This window comes from Parasteatoda tepidariorum, chromosome 5, assembly GCF_043381705.1.
Source record: "Parasteatoda tepidariorum isolate YZ-2023 chromosome 5, CAS_Ptep_4.0, whole genome shotgun sequence".
In the NCBI taxonomy this organism is placed as follows: domain Eukaryota; kingdom Metazoa; phylum Arthropoda; class Arachnida; order Araneae; family Theridiidae; genus Parasteatoda; species Parasteatoda tepidariorum.
Window position 1 is genome coordinate 33,907,743 of NC_092208.1, and position 17,463 is coordinate 33,925,205.

Genomic DNA, 17,463 nt, shown 5'->3' on the forward strand with positions numbered 1-17,463 from the left:
ATGTGTTTCATGTCTTGTTTTTAATATACTGCCCATTGTCTATATGCGAATATAGAATTTCGTGATTTAACAGTATAAAATAAACAGCTTTCGCTTCGCCAAGTCTTACATTTATTTAAGCTGCTTTTTTCATGTCATATAATTCAGTTGACGTTTGGCTTAAAATTCTGGCAAGAGATGACCCTATTTAATCAAAGTGACTACTATAGTAATAATTATTTTTTTTAACTCTTCCTTGCATGTTCCCATTTTAACAAAGCTTTCCATTTATTTAAATAGCTATTTGCTGTCATATTATACACTTAACTACGGAAAAGTCTCAAAACGTTTCTATTCTTATGCTAGAACATATAAAAAAAATAATGATTTTTTTCAAAGCGAAGGAAGTGGCAACGTTTTCACTTACTGCGTAGTACATTTAACTATAATTTCGAAGATGGATTTAAGTTTGTGTTTAATAATTCCATCCGAGATTATTTATAATTGTCTGATAATATATTTACGTTACTTATTTACTTACTTATATTACATAAAATGCTTGGATGCTTTTTTTCTTTGCGTTAAGGAAGTCAAGATATTATGAAAACAAAGTAAATTTTTCTTAGCACCTAAAGCAATAATTACACCTTGTTCAAATATTTTAACTTCTCTCAATAATTTCTTATTTTTAAAATTTATTTCTGAAACAAATATAATACATATTTATATGCTTTACATTGATCTCTAATTTTTTGAAATTAATTGAGAAGAAATGAATGAGTTTTTTTAGTTATTGTTGTTACATAAGTGTTTTCAGATAAATAATCGGTATAGACTTTTCCCTTCTTTATTTAATATAGATATTGTCACGTAACCCAACTATATGACATTAAGTAAACTGAAATAAATAAAAATGAAACGAGAATTCAAAATTGTAGCTTGATTACTCGGAAAACGGTTTCTTTTAAAAAAAAATTATCTATTCCTTTTATGGCACTGGCAAAGTTCTTTTAAATTATTCTAATTGCAAAATAATCATTAAAAATATAAAAATCTTATTCTGCTAATATATCTAACCAACCACTATATATCAAACAAGTTTAATCTTACCCTTTTTAATTTTTATTAGTACTATTTCTTTCATTTTATTACTATATTTTAGCGACAGCCTATAATGAAATAAATAATATGTTTCATTTTTAAAAAAATAATATTTTAAGTTGAGAAATATAGCGTTTTGAAAAATCTTTTTTTATGCCTATATATTTTATTTACATTTTCGGTAATATATTATAAAAGCACAAGGCATTCGAAAACAATTAGTTTTCAGTTGAAATCTAATTGGTACGTAATTTCAACTTTTGTAATGTTAGATTCAAGCCTAACTGGATATCAAGCTTATAAAAAATGTCTAAATTACTAATCATTTTTCTGAAATTTTAAATAATATTCTATGTGCTAAAAGTAACTAACTCTACAAAAGAATTATTTTTTATTTAAATATGATTTGCTGCAGCGTTATTTCAACTTTGTGACTAATGACACAAAATTGCCTGGAATTTAAATTTTTGTTTTACGTTAGTTCTAGTTATTAAAATTTATGCTCTAGATTTTTTGCTTTGTTTCGCAATTTCTAAGCATTTTTTTCTCATTTACAAAGAAATTCCAAAACACTATTCCTCTCAAATTTTTTCAATATTAACTGTTCGATATCAATTTTAATAAAACTAATATTAATCAAATGCTGATGAAACATATACTTGCAAATTTGTTCGATTCTACGTTTTCATTCATTTTTTGTGTTGATTCTAAATTCTCCCGAGCTTTTATTCAATTTTCATATTTTAACTCCAGATATTTTCTGGTTTGATTTAGTTTTATTATTTCGTGAATTAATTGTTTTAAATATTATTAAGATTATTTAAATATTATTATGATTTAAAATTAAAAATAAAATATCGTTTTTCTTTTCAAAAATTAAAAACTTTTAAGAGAGAGCAAAAATTCCAGTTTTTTGACTAATTATTCTAACAGTACGAATAAATAACAATGTTAGTTAAAAATTTATCACTTTAAACAACGATTTTTAAGCATAATAAATATGAAAAAATAAAATAAATTCTTAACAATTATTTAAGTGTCATAAATTATTTATTAATTCTAGTTCATATATAATAATGAAAAAAAATTCATAACTATTTTGCAATTTCTGCTTAAAAACTTTATACTCTTTTGAACATTGTGATATTAAACCCGATATTTAATCCAATACATTTTGAGCAAATACAAAATGAATTTTAGTACAAATCTCTCAAGAATAATCTTTTTTCAATTTTATTTTTAATTGTTTTTTAAACAAATTTTTAAAAAAACGCAGCTCAGAAAGTGTGAAAAATTAATCTTTAAATGAATTTTCGATTTATTTGTTAATCGATCTTTCCAATTTACATAAATTAATTTTTAGTAAAAGTAAAGATCTTTTCTGTCACAAGTTTCCCTGGCGAATACTTCTGCCGTTATTCTTTTAATATTTTCAGTTTGCCATTTGTTGCAAAATATTGTTGATTATCAACTGCTACAAAATTAGATTAAATATCTGTAAATATTAGAAATAATTTAGATTAATAAGTCATTGGATGTTACCAGTAAAAAAATCGAATATCGAATGAAAATAAAATTTTTATTAAGAACTTTACGGATGAAAACGCTTTAAAAAAAAATATTTAAAAAAAATAAAAAATTTACAAAAAATTCTTAAACTATCGTGGTAAAACAAATCATTCCCTTCTTCTCTTCACCCCATCTTCCTTCATTTATTGCACAATCATTCTGCAATAAATACTCGCCAATCTCAACATACATTTCAGAAATCTATTTCTCATTGTCTTGCATCGACATCAACTCTTACCGATAAACACTGCCTGGAAAACAATCTATTGTCTACACTCATACCATGACATTCTATTTCACCGCCACGATCCTCCCTTATTGCCAGGACATATTTAGACTACCTCTTCCGCATCTTCTTCATCTACAGCATTCACGAACCTGCATCTTCCAACATCTAAAAATCCCTCTTCGTCTTAAATACGCAGCTCTTGAAGGAAGGGGGAGGTCCGACAAGTGAACAATGACGTATGACAACACTTCACTCAGTGGTTATGAAGAAAAAAATACTCTTTTTCTAAGAAATTCTTTTGGATGCCTTACCAAGCTCGGTCCTAACTAATGACGAAGCAAAAAAAAAGTTTTGGAAAGTAAGCTTTATCAGTAAGTTAATATTCTGTAGATGTAGAAAATTATTTTAAGATTTTTTTTGGGGTGTTCAGATATTACATTTGTTCAGAAAAGTTTAAACGTTCGCGCACGCCGATTTGGAAACGCCAAACGATTTTGATGAGCACAATGCTGTAGAGAAAAAGCTAATTGAAGTAAATATAATTAGCAATTTTGAGTTCTGGAATGTTCTAAATACTATATGGGATTAGCAAAATGGAACTTATTATTACTAGATTTAAGAGGTATCTATATGGAGTCAATAAGGACAAGTGCTTCCTTTGAGACTTTTTAGAAAAATAGCAATACTGCAAAGTTTACTTTATATATTATATAAATGTCTTAGCTGCAAACTTACTTCAAAAATTATAAAAAGGATAATATTGATTTAGCAGCAAAATTACTTTTTCAAATTAGAAAAGATGATAAGGATTTAGCTGCAAGTATGCTTCATTAATTGAACGAAAGATTATAAAAAAGAAAAACTATGCTGTAAAAACTAATTTCATCGACATCTTCAGCTCTTAATTTATGACTAAGTTCTAAAAAAAAAATATTCTAATTTGGTCTTTAGCCAAAGTGCAAGACCAGTTGAGAGAATTGCGTTTATTGCTAAGAATGACTATCGTCTGAATGTGACTATTTAATTTTGTGACTATTGTACTGACTAATGCTCAATTGCAATAATGACTGTGAGTTATCAGTATGACGTTGCATCATCTACCTCAGGTGGTTTCATCAGGTTGTTGTTTCGATGGAGGGGGAGTATTTGGAAACTGGTCTATCTTGAAATGTTCTTCTTCACTGCAGCTTATTTTACTTTAACCATGATGTACAGATTCTTGTTCAACGAATGGCAAAGAGGGTAAGTGACATTTCACAATGAACATTATCATTAAATTCTGTATGTAATTTATAGTTAGACAATTATTTATTTAATTTAGGCTATATTGTATTATCACTTATCAATAGAATCTAATTTCATGTAGCAAACTAAATCAACGGACGTTTTCCAAAAATAGCTAATTAGAGCTTCAAAATTTTAAGTTACATTTTTTTATTTACTTGTTGCTCTTGAATAATGATTACGTTTCACAGAGACCCTTTTTTCCAGCTAGTACTGCTTCTCATTGATACTGTCTTTCAAAGATATTTAACATAAGTATTTTTGATTCAGAATTTATTATTTAAAAAATATATCTATTTTGTATTTAATTTACAGAATTGAAATTTTAAATGATTATTTTGGACCTTTTTTTTGCATTTTTGTATGATCATAACTTATAGGCATGTTTTAAAACAATAAATGATTTTGACAGTTCTACTTAAATGCATCATTGCGCATTATGTAAAGTGCGCAAAATGGAAATAGGTCCAATTTTGAAGAATTCAATTTTAAATTGCGAAGTACAAAATGCAAGCAAAATCGGTCAAATAGTTCCTGTAAAATCGATTTTTTTAATCAATATCTCAGAAATTATTCGAACGATTTTAGCTCAAATTTTCTGTTCTGTTAATATAAAATAGCTTTATTTAAAATAATGTTAAAAATTATCCGTCTTACAATTAAAAATTTTCGACTATTACTAAATGAAGCAATGAAAAATAATAATATAACTACTGAACGCTATATTGTATTATCACTTATCAATAGAATCTAATTTCATATAACAAGCAGAATCAACGGACGTTTTCCAAAAATAGCTAATTAGAGCTTCAAAATGTTAAGTTACATTTTTTTATTTAATTTTAAGTTATTTTTTTACTAGTTGCTCTTGAATAAGGATTACGTTTTACAGAGTCCCTTTTTTCCAGCCAGTACTGCTTCTCATTGATACTGTCTTTCAAAGATATTTGACATAAGTATTATTGTTTCAGAATTCATTATTTAAAAAATATATCTATTTTGTTTTTAATTTATACAATTGAAATTTTGAATGATTATTTCGGACCTTTTTCTTTGCATTTTTGCATGATCATAACTTATAGGCATGCTATAAAATGATAAATGATTTTGACAGTTCTGCTTAAATGCATCATTGCGCATTATGCAAAGCGAGTAAAATAGAAAAAGGTCCAATTTTAAAGAATGCAGTTTTAAGTTATGAAATCAGACACAAAATCGTACTTTCTCTGAATAAATGTACCTCTTTTTCGACAGATTCAGATTTCTGACATCCAAAATATGGGATAGCCGTAATCTCAGAAATGTGGTCTCAATAGTTAGGTCAGGAGAACGGTCCAAAGTTTGGACCCCTTCATGTTAATTTCATTTTTCCGTATTTCACTATATCTCCAAAACTTATTAAACAAATTAAATTTTTTTTACACAATTATAAAATTTGTTTATCAAAAGATAATTCTAAGTTAAAAGAAACGTTCAGTAGTTATATTATTATTTTTCATTGTTTTATTTAATAACAGTCGAAAAAAAATGTTACTTGTAAGGCAGAAAATTTTTTACATTACTTTAAATAATGCAATTTTACATAACAGAACAGAAAAATTTGAGCTAAAATCGTTCGAATAATCCTGAGATATTAATTTTTTTTTTTAAAAAAAGATTTTTTTTAAAAAAAAATTCGATTTTACAGGAACTATTTGACCGATTTCGCTTGCATTTTGTACTTTGCAATTTAAAATATCATTTGGACTTATTAATAGCGTATTTGAAGTCATTCTTTCGTATCATTAAGTTTGAGACCTACACCATGAAGATCTGATCATTAAATTGAAAGTTATTCGCGGTTGACCGTTTTCTTTCGCACTGTACATAAAATAAAACAACGTAAGTGTAAAATGAAAAGTAGGTGGGTAAAATTAAAATTATTTAATTTTACTATGCATGCTTTTAATATTACTATGAGTAAAATTAAAAGCATCTTTAAAACTTTTAATTTTTCATAAGTAATTCTTCATAGTTAATTTTTTCATAAGTAATTATATCAGTATGAGCAAAATATTTTCTTTTAGTTTATTCTTCTTCTTCAATGGTACACGAACACAGGTTGGGCCATGGCCTTCCTCAGAATGAAGTTCCCACCAGCCCTCTTCTTGGATAGACTCTTCCAGTTTATAACTTTGATAGCTTTTAATTCTGTTTCTAGCAGTCGATCCACCGGGTCCTTTTTTCTGGCTCCAGATGCTTTTAAGTCGGAGATCTTTTTGGTGGCTCGGTCATTATTCATTTTAATCAGGTGGCCTGCTCATTTTAGTCTCTGAACTAATATAAATTTTATTCTGCTTGTCTCTTTACACTTTACACCTCTCAAAATAATTCGCAGTATTTTCTTTCGAAAACAGCTAAAACTTTCTTATCACTTTCAGTTATTGAACACTTTTCAGCAGCTATGTTCAATAATTCAGCAGCTATATTCAGAACTATGGGCTTGATCAAAGCTTTTTAGAGCAATTTTGTTTTCCTGCTGATGAGACTAGATTTTAAATATTTGTGCTTTCAGTAAAAACATCTGTTACCAGTTGTTATTCTGTTATGTACATACTTCTAGAGTTTATCTGATTTTAATTTTATTTTTTGTCTAACATTAACGTTCAAATTTTTTGGCAAATCAAGGAAAGAAACAAGTATAAAAATTAAGTTTTAATGGTCCTATGATTCTTCTGAGCTCTTGATGGTCTTCTTTTAAATACCTATATGATAAAGGTTTAAGAAATTGTCAATTTTGACCATACTTCATTTTATAAGTTTAACGATCAAATACTAGATGTTCTGTTATCACCACATTTAATGCGTATGTTTTGAAGGGAAAAAAAGAAGTCAGAATTATATACAAATTAAGGATTTAAAATTAATTTTTCAGAGAGAGATAAAAATAGAAACAGTATTAAAATCTGAGGAATTATTTACTAAAAAAGCTAAAAAGCTAAATTTTGAGGGGGGGAAATCAAAATTACATTCTGTAGTTTTTTTTCTCAAAATAATCTATTCTTAATTTCCTCTGTTTCCTCAGCTGTCTTAATTCCTAATCAACAAACAAGTTTAAAAGAAAGGAACTCAAAATTCATAATATAAATAGAGTAACATACAATGGTCTAAGGGGCATTGTACCTTGGATCGATTTTCCTCACTTAAAAAAATTTCTTAAGGAAGTAGTAGATTTCATTAAAAAATTATATTAAGAGACAATCGTTAAGAAACATTTCCCAAATAATCTCTATTTAACTATTACTTTCGGTATACAAAAGTAAAAAGTTAAACTAGGTCCAATGTACAACACTTTTCTCGTCTGCGTAATTTATTAATCAATAAGAAATTCCCCATTTTTAATTAGACATCGTGTTTTCAATCAATATTGCTTTTTATTGAAATTCGGTATACCCTTTACTTGCATAAGAAATCTCTTAGAGCCTAAATTTCTTCAGAAAAACTCACATTAAAAAATTTTATCGTTGTAATTTTAAAATGCCCACTACTATTTATTTTGTTTTAGATAAAGAACTTTCGCGTTGGATGTAATATCTCTTACTCCTGTGGTAGTTCAGTAAAGTTTTCATCATACTGTTAAAGTAGAAAAATCCCTACGTTTATCATGATTATTTTCTCACAAAAATATTAGTTGTATTTATGTTTAATAATATTCTACAATAATATGAGTAGGGTTTGAATATATAGTCCCAACATTAAGCTTAGCACATGTGGTTGTTTCAATTAGTTTTTTGTTTAGGTACCCTTATAACTAATAAAGTACTGTAATCTCTGATCCGACGTAGAAAAAAAAAGGCTGTTAATATTTGTAGAGAACAAACAAAATGCATCGGATTTTTGTGCGTAAAAAATAGTTTATACCTTATTTGAGGGTATTTTAATAGCTTTGGAAATTTAAAAAAAATGCCATTTGAAACACTGGAGTTTTTGCAAATCTTTGCTGAAATCAGTAAATTGTTTATTGCTAAACTTTCCACTGAGGGCGAATAATCTAATAATACTTGATAAAAAAAATAAGCTAAGTGTCTTATTATTATTTTGAGTAACCTGCTATCTATGGGTGGTAATTGTTTCTTACACATTTTACGTAAGCATAGTTTCAAGCTAATTTTCGGGGCTACTTTGTATAAGACCTAGTTTGTGACTAAATAGCCTATCAATCTGCAAATACTATTATTACCATTGCATCTTTAAAAAAATTTATAATTGCTAACAAATTTTTTTGAACAATTTTTATCTGTTACTGTCATAAAATATTTTACTCGTTGTTTTTGTACCCGAACTACTAGCACCGGATAAAGAATCTCTAAAACGTAGCTTGGAAGAAGGTATTTTTGTCACTGTCATGTTTGAAGGAAAACACAATCAGAGTTTGATAACAAAACTGTGCAATGGAGAAGAGTTAGGCCTTGCAGTAGAATGCATGAGAAAGACCAAAAAGTCCTGAAAGTGCTCCGATAAATGGGATATTCTTATTTATGAGTGGACTGACATCAAGAAAAAAATGAACATTCCCATGCTAATGATACGAGAACATTTCAATGTTCCTGATATGGCTAATTACAAGTTATAATAAAAAACTTAGCATTCAAAGTCACGCAAACAAAAATTATCTAATTTATAGCGTAATCTCATTAGCAGATATTTGTGCAGTGTGTTGCACACTATTCTAATAAATTTGAATTGTATTCCATATCGATAAAAATAAATGAATCGTCCAAAGAAGCCGCGAGCAGGGTTTACTTTGGACCAAACTTATAAAAATACTTATAAAAATACTTAAAAATATATATAGAAAAAGGGGGAATTTATTTAAACGTATTGTACAGTTAAGCTCTTTATATTTTGTTAATTCATTAAAAATGAATTTGGATGTTGTAAGTTGGTTTATTATATTTGTTTTTAACGAACTTGCAAGCAAAACCACGAAAAAATGGCTCAAATTACAATTGACGATATTTTACCTGAAAATTAAATTTGATTTATCTATAAATACAATCAAGTACACTGTGAAAATCCATTTTTAACGGGAAATTTTACGAAACAAAAAAATTTGATATACCGTGCTTTTTACTATAAAATCACATAATTAAATAAATATTATTATAAAAAACTTCGGTGCAAATTCGGTGAGTTGAAAATGCATTTTAGGGTAAAATGGATTTTACGAATGATGTACTTTTCACCGTAATTTGATCCGGATTCTTTTACTGTGTAACATCAATCAGAAGTCTAATAACTTAAAATAGCATTACGACTGTAATTCCAGATTTTCTCACTGTTAATTACAACTCGTATACAACTACAATTTGACCATTTCTTTAACTCTAATGTATGAATTCAAATTATTTTATTGATTGTAGCATCTTCGAGAAAATGGTATTCCTATGTTCAACATTCATGGATCTCATTCCCTTAAGTTTTGTCCTTGGGTTTTATGTGTCCTTCATTGCTACAAGGTGGTGGAATCAATATATCGCCATTCCTTGGCCAGATAAGTATGACTACTTTTTTTAATAATAATACACCGAAGAGCCATTACATTATGACCACCCCTCCAATAACATGCAGGACCACCTTTAGCCCTCAAAACTGCTAGCACCCGCAGTGGCATTGATTCCACAAGGTGCTGGTAGGTAGTCTGAGGTATCTGGTACCAAGCGCTCACCAACTGGTCCTGCAATTCCCTCACATTGCGAGGGGTAGCATGGCAGCACGAATTTGGTTTTCCAAGTAAGACCACAAATGCTCTATTGGATTAAGGTCAGGTGAATTTGGGGACCAAGACATGACTTGAAAGTCACTGGAATGCTCCTCGAACCAATCCATGACGATTCGACCCCTTATGACATGGCGCATTATCCTGTTGGTAAACACCATCCCCCGCAAGAAAAACTGTTGCCATGAATGGGTTAACCTGGTCTGTTCAAGTAGCTTACAGACGTCAGGGATTGTTCTATGAGGATTATGGGTCTCAATGTGCCCATGAAAACATTGTTCCTGGGTGAGAAACCATGAAAACCTGGGCGAGCCCATTGTTATAGATGGAGGGTGGTCATAATGTAATGGCTCTTCGGTGTATGTTAGACCATTCTAGAAACATAAAGAATAAGCATCTTTTGGGATTTTTTTTCTGAGGAAGAATGAAATAAATCAAAGTTCTGAAAAAATCCCTTATCATAGATTCTAGTAAAATGTAAAAATTACTTTTTTCAAAGCAGTACAAAAAAAGAAGAAAAAATAAAAAAAAAGACCACTGTACAGTTTTCTTTTCATTAAGAATTTATTTCGAAAAGAATAATGGTTGAACCAACAGCATATGTCAGGATGAATAACAAAATTAGTTTTCTTATTATGTATGATGTTATGTTATTATAACGTTTGAAAATAACTACACAATCAACTTAGCATTTTTGAATTGTACCTATTCTTGCAAGAATGGAGAGTTTATTAAATTCAAAATTCTCTGACGAAAATTGTATGTAACGATAAAACTATGAAGTAAAATGAAACAGTACTGTGTAATTCTGTAAAAAATTAGCAATGTTAAAAATTAGTAAAAACTCTGTAATTCTGTAAAGATTTTAAATGTATTCGTACCTCATGTTCGTACAATTTTTGCAATATGATACCATATAAAAAACATTTTACAATGAATTTACGAAAATACTGAAACTATAACAATACATAAAATTTCCATCTCGTACTTTTTCCTAAAATGAAAGAATATAATGTTCTCATGTAGTTAGCATATTGCCACAATAGAAAAAATTATAATCTTAAAATAATTATGTGAAAAAAACTTTTAAGATTTTCAGTAGCTAAAGTTTGACCTTTTTTTCAAAAACAATAAGAATCTAATTCAATATACTTAAAATTAATTTGTTTAAGCATATATTTCGATATAATTCAAATGATTGTATGAAGAACAGTTAAAATATTTTTTTAAAAATAAAATCAGTTAAAAAAAGGTATGTTCATTTAGAAGAGAGCAATTTTAGAACCATAAATATGTATTTACTACAAAGTAATTGAAAGCATACTATTGTTCAAATAAGAATTTTATCGCAACAGATTCATTATAAAGTCTGAAATCAGAACATTGGATCAAAAAAGAATTATTAAATGTAATCAAGATTTTTTTCTCCAGCTGTACATGCTACTAAAACAAGAGGTAAATTTTTATTAAAAAAATGGCAGGGGACCTTTTGGAAGCTGAAATGTAAGAAAAAATCATTACATTTTCCACATTAGACATGGAACTTATAAAATCAACAAGATCACAATTTGACTCGAAATGTAATCAGCAACTACATTTGCCTGGTGTCAAATTCAGTAATCAAAGAAATTACTCATATAAGAACCATTTTTTAAAGTTAATTTACGAATTAACAAAGGCAAATCATGAGATCAAACGGATCTTTTATTTGTCTTTTTCTTGTCTTCCTAAAGGCCTAACTTTTTGATACTCAATTGTTAAAACAAATTCTACTGTTCCGTCCGTAAATGGAATTTATGTTCGATCATGAAATATATACTTTCCAGTGAATGATTTAAACTTTTACGCTTAATCAGTTCGTGGTGCTCATAAATTCGTTGTTCTTTTTAGGTTGATGAACAGTATCGCATTGTATGTTCCAGGAGCTGATGAAACAAGTCGTGTACTGAGGAGGACACTTATGAGATACTTGAATGTCGCTCTAATTCTGGTGCTCCGTTCGATCAGCATGGCTGTCAAGAGAAGGTTTCCCACAAGAGACCATTTAGTAGAGGCAGGTTTGTGCTTCACTTTAAAAACAAAGCAAAATGAATTGAAAATGAAACACATAGTAAATTCTAAAATGTTAATAAATATTTATTTTTTTAAGAGTGTAATTGTTTGATCCAGTGAAAAAACAATGCAGTGCCGAAATTTCAATTGAACTAAACTTTTAAAATTGTTTAAGGCTACACAGTACCCTAAAATTCGCAAAAATATGCAAAAAAATATTTTTGCATTTTTGGGTGGCTAATGTGGTTGGGAAGCAAGTTGAAAAATTTTGCATCTGAGATCTAATTAGTTTTAGAGATATTAGGATTTTTCCGAGTTGTGTCAGACTCACAATTTGACAAGCGAGGGGGCGTGGTTAGTTTCGTTTTCTTTTAAATCTAATTTTAAAACTTTTTTTTTCAAAAAAAGACTTATTTTATTTCGATGATTATTAATTTTCACTTTCTCCAAAAGTTATCAAATTTCACTTTCACTTCTAGAAGCATTGTTGTTTATTTATGTTCGGTGTTTGATGGATGCGTTCTAAAGTTGTGTTTTTACTAAATTTTTATTTATAAAAAGTCTTTTTTAAGACTAATATTTTTTAATTTATAAATACATTCGTAACAGAATATTTGTTATACTTGATTGACTGAATATTTATATAATTATGCTAGCTATTTCTTTAATCCTATTGCTTTGTTTGTCTAAACCAATGTTACGTGTATTTTAGCCGATACAGGTTACATATAAATTTTAAATGTGAAAAAATATAATACTATTAATATTCAAGTAAATTAGTGTTTTTGGACCAGCAATAAGTTTGTTTATAATATATTAAGAAAGTAGGACTGTACAAGCATTTTTAGTTTTGGTTTTATGGTTCTCTTTACTTTAAATGTCATTTTCTCAGACTTTCTTTTTTGTTGATGCCACTGTTTTCGATTCCCTAAGGCTTTTTTCCCTTTAAAGATAAAGCCTTGAAATTTTTTGTAGAAACTTTTATGTATATACAGACCAAAAGTTAGTATGGATTTCAGTGTGAGATGTATACATTTTTTTTAATAAAAATTTGAAGTTGGAGTTTTTAGAATTTTCGGGTTTTCCACGTGTTTAGTAACGATAAAAATAATTAAGATTCAACTAAGTATCAGAGCATCAAATCCATACTAACTTTTGTTCCTAATAATCTAAGATATTTATATTATTTAAAATAACTGAAAAATTTTGAAAATTAAAAAAGTTATAAAAATTTAAAAAAATCTTGAATTTTTTAAAAAAATTTAAATTTTTTAAATTGTGGTTTGTCGATTTCCCTTTTCTTTTTGAAAATCAGTTTAATAATATAATACAAATGAAAATCTATTATTACTTTTAATATTACTGGCCTTAAAAAATTTTTTTAAAAAAGGGTACCGTGTAGCCTTAAGTGGTTTAAAAATTTAGTTTCAGAAAACTTAATTTTTTAAACGCTTATTGTCGTAGTTTATACATAAATTTTTATGAATTAAATTTATGTGTGAATGCATCAGCTTCGTAAAGTCTTATTTTTATTGCTTGCTCCCTGTAAGTTTCGCCAAAGCTCCTATTTCGGGACCGACAACAGGGAGGTCGTTATTAACTACTTGTAATAAATTTGTTGATTCAGCTTTTGACAGTTATTAAAGATGAATTACTTCTAAAGTTTTTCTACAATTATAGTAAAAATTACTTATTTTTACTATAAAATTTTAAGAACTTAATTAATATTTTTTATTCTTATAAAAATTTGTATAAGATTATCATAGTTTGTACTTAACGATATATTAATAGAATTTAAATTAATCTACGAAAGGGAAGCAGGAAAAGGAAAGAATAGTTCTACTTAATTGCGAGAGTTATTGAGCCTTATTAGCTTACTTTTTCATTATTTCGCCATAGTACTGGAGCTACCTGAACAAATAAAGCACTTTTTGAATAAAATTGTGAAACATATTTGTTCTCTGACTTTTGTTTATGAATTTTGATTTTTGAGTCTCAAATTTATGTCCTGTTTGTTTAATCAAAAAGAGGTTGAAAGTTTGAGTCCCTACATTTTCATTTTACTCCTTGTTTATTTTGTCAGATCTCGGGATTCTTTTAGCAAATCAAAAATTTTTAACCTCACAACAACAACAAAATTCGTCGAACACAACTGGTAGTTCCATGTAAAGAACAGTTTTTAATAATTTCTCACTACTTTTTATTATTTTAGTCAATAAAGCTAAAAACATTTATTTTAATCATAAATTAAGCAATTTTTTGTACTTTTTTTAAAATATGTAATACGAATTATAAGGACAGAAAAATGTTGATTGAATAGTTCATGAGAAAATTTTTATAGTATGGCTTTTTTGAAATTTTATTCCAAAAAATATTAGAATACTCTTTTCGTAATAAATTCTCAATAAATCATTATTTTAAAGTTTTATTTCTAATGAACTGTTGGGCCGATTTTCTTTCTGGTTGTATGATTCGTATTACATACATTAAAAAGTAAAAAAATTGAGTATCATTCGATTAATTTTTTTACTGAAAATAATCGTATGTTTTAATACTCCATGCTTAATGTATTAAGATCTTCTCTTGATCAAATTTTTGAAATTTAGGTTTCCTGACTAAATTAGAACTAGAAATGTTGAACTCCGTTCCATCACATGAATTTAACACGTTTTGGATTCCTTGCACTTGGTTCATTAATTTGCTGCGAGAATCAAAACAAGAATGCAGAATTACAGATTCAAATGGTCTGAAGTTAATCATGGAGGTAATTATCATTCTTAAAATTATGCATAACATACCAAACCAACTCATAAAATCGAAATTATTTTGTCTAAAATACTTATTTCCTTGGAAAATGCTAGTATAATTACATTTTCTTAAGCAATTACTATATACAGTACAACACAAAAAATTCCTGACCAAATTACGGAAAAAAATAGCAGCACTCAGAATGGCAGTACATTTTGCCACAAAATCCATTTTTGCGGTAAAATTTTTAGAAACAAAATATCTGATACACCGAAATTTTTTCAGTAATACTTACTGTGAATTTACTGAATCACTTCAATTAAATAAATATTACTGTAAAAATTATGGTATGAAATTTTACTGTAAAATGGATTTTACGGATTATGCACCCAGGGTGCCAGTAATTTGATTCAGAACTTCTGACAATGTATATCCCAAATAAAGTCCAACCAAGAAAAACGAAACATGGACAACTGAAAAATGGAATGTTTATTGAATATGAATTACAAGAAATTTTGAAAATGACGTCCATTAACGTTTTTACAGGCATTGGCAGACTTAAAAAGATTTTATTTTATTTTATAGCCGTCATTGAATAGCCAAACCAAATTTTGAGTTTACAACTACCAATGTTCCACTCCGTATCCTTGTATTTTTGAGTCCAAGTCAGAAGACAAGGAAACTCCTGGATCAATACCTCAGGAGGGATTGATTTGTTTTGGAAACTTGGAGGACTTTGCGAACCTGATGGTTTTAACGTGCACCAGTCACCATTTATTACACGGGGATTCTTCGGCTGACTGGAATCGAACTCCCGCTGTCACGAACAGAAGTCCAAGGCTCTACTAACCAGGATATCCCGGCCTCCCTTAACAAGAGCATCAAAAACCAATATTTGAGGGAAAACTTTGTAGATCTCTTGTTCAATTTCAAATTTTATAAGAAGTTTGAAGTTCACAGCTCAATTTTTTTTTCTTTCATTGGGATGAAAAAATTTCTAAAAAAGCACTACTTTAGCTTTATTTTATAATGTTAGTACTTTACAGATTTGAATATGTTGCAATGCTCATCAAACATGCAAAAAAATTAATAAATAAATACATCCATGAAGTTTTTTTCGGAAAAGTCTCATTTATTTTATAAAAACATTAAACAAAATATTAGTTTTTTTTTCTTTATTATTATTCTTAAAAAATTTCTATTCATGGTAAGTTTTATTTTCTTCTGTAGTTGTTTTTATTAAGATTTTCTTTGGTATTCTTCATTTGAAAGTGACCTAAAATGAATTTAATTATTAGTTTCCATACCACCTTCATTCGGTGACTAGTTATTTTAAAATTAAAAAGCAAAATAAATATCAAACACATTCATGACTAAAATTTGTGAGACGAAAAAAACTGATCTAGACAAATGAGAAAATATATTTAGAGTTTAGAACATTGACATGAAATTAGAAAAAGGAAAGAACTTTGAGATGTTTTTGTCGTGTGACTCTAACAAGGTAGGGGAGGGTCTGTTAATAAAACAATCATTAATATTATCTTTTCTATGGATATATGCCAGCTTTGTTCTAATTGTAATTTCTCCCTTGAGTTGAAGTAGTAGTTTTTTTTCTCATTCAATTTCGTTACACGAAATGAAGAGGGAAGCTTAATTTCTTTTCTTGTGAAACTGATCCAACATAGATAACTTCCACAACAAATTGGCTGCGTTGTACAAAATTCCGGGTCTAATAATTCAGTGACTTTGTCTTACACTTGAAAGAACATTAGGCACTTCTTTGTCTCGAGTATTTGTTGTTAGCACACAATAAGTTTTTATTTATATTAATGTTTTACCCTCAAGTAATTTACTGATTTTAAACACACAAAAAACTTTTTTTTTACATGAGTTCCCCTTCCAATGACGTGAACGCCAGCAATTGCAAATTGATAGAATTCCACATACGGCTCACACCGACCACAGTGCCAACATAAAATATCCGCAGTGGTGGACGTATCATGGGTTAGAGTCCCCTTGCCGTCAGGCTAACCGTGGGAGGTCTTCGCGGTTTTCCTCTCCATGTAACGCAAATGCGGATTAGTTCCAGTAAAAAGTCCTCCACAAAGGCAAATTTCTCCCAATACTTGATCCACGATGTCCCTTGTCTTCTGGATTGGGTTCAAAGTTACACGGCTACGGAGCTGAACTTTAGCAGTCGTAAACCCTAAATTAGGTCAGCTGTTAAACGATGGTTATTTATTCGTAAAATGCCTGTTAACAAAGTTTAAATATGATGGCAAACTATTCATGAAAATAAAAATAATAAAAAAAATCATGCAATTATAAAATAAAAAGCTATACCACTTTTGCTTTACAATTGAAACAAAGAACATTTCTTTTATGTATGCAAAAACACTAAAAACTTCGAAATATTTTCAAATAAACAAAAAAAATATTATGTTTTCAGAAACACCTTAAGTAATAAGTTTTACACCTTAGTAATGAAACAAATTAATATTGTTAATGAGAATAATAATAATAATAATAGCCATAATATTGCATATTTTGGGTAGGGTAAACTAACCAGTGAAGGAACACTTTAGCTTCGCTTGCCTTTTAAAAAATCACATTAATTTCAAAATTCGTAATTTTACTTAAATGACAGTGTCAGTATATTTGTTACTAATTGCAAATTATGTAAAAAAATTGTAGAGAACTTACATAATATTGTTTTAAAGTTTTGGAGGTATATCTAAATTGG

At 28.3% G+C, this 17,463-nt stretch overlaps 1 protein-coding gene across 4 annotated transcripts in view; it reads left to right on the forward strand.

Annotated features, from left to right (window-relative positions):
* Positions 1–2,761: 2,761 nt before the first annotated feature.
* The window catches only part of LOC107436166 (bestrophin-4-like), a 21,735-nt gene continuing 7,033 nt past the window's right edge, over positions 2,762–17,463 (forward strand). Inside the window, exons 1-5 of one of the 4 annotated variants that reach the window (XM_043040315.2) lie at positions 2,762–3,236; positions 3,985–4,120; positions 9,565–9,699; positions 11,811–11,977; positions 14,579–14,736. In XM_043040315.2, the coding sequence (XP_042896249.1) occupies positions 4,047–4,120; positions 9,565–9,699; positions 11,811–11,977; positions 14,579–14,736 (534 nt within the window). In that variant the 5' untranslated portion in view covers positions 2,762–3,236; positions 3,985–4,046. Of the gene's footprint in view, positions 4,121–9,564; positions 9,700–11,810; positions 11,978–14,578; positions 14,737–17,463 lie in introns of all 4 variants that reach the window. The other 3 variants (XM_071181269.1, XM_071181271.1, XM_021146421.3) reach the window with 3 other exon arrangements.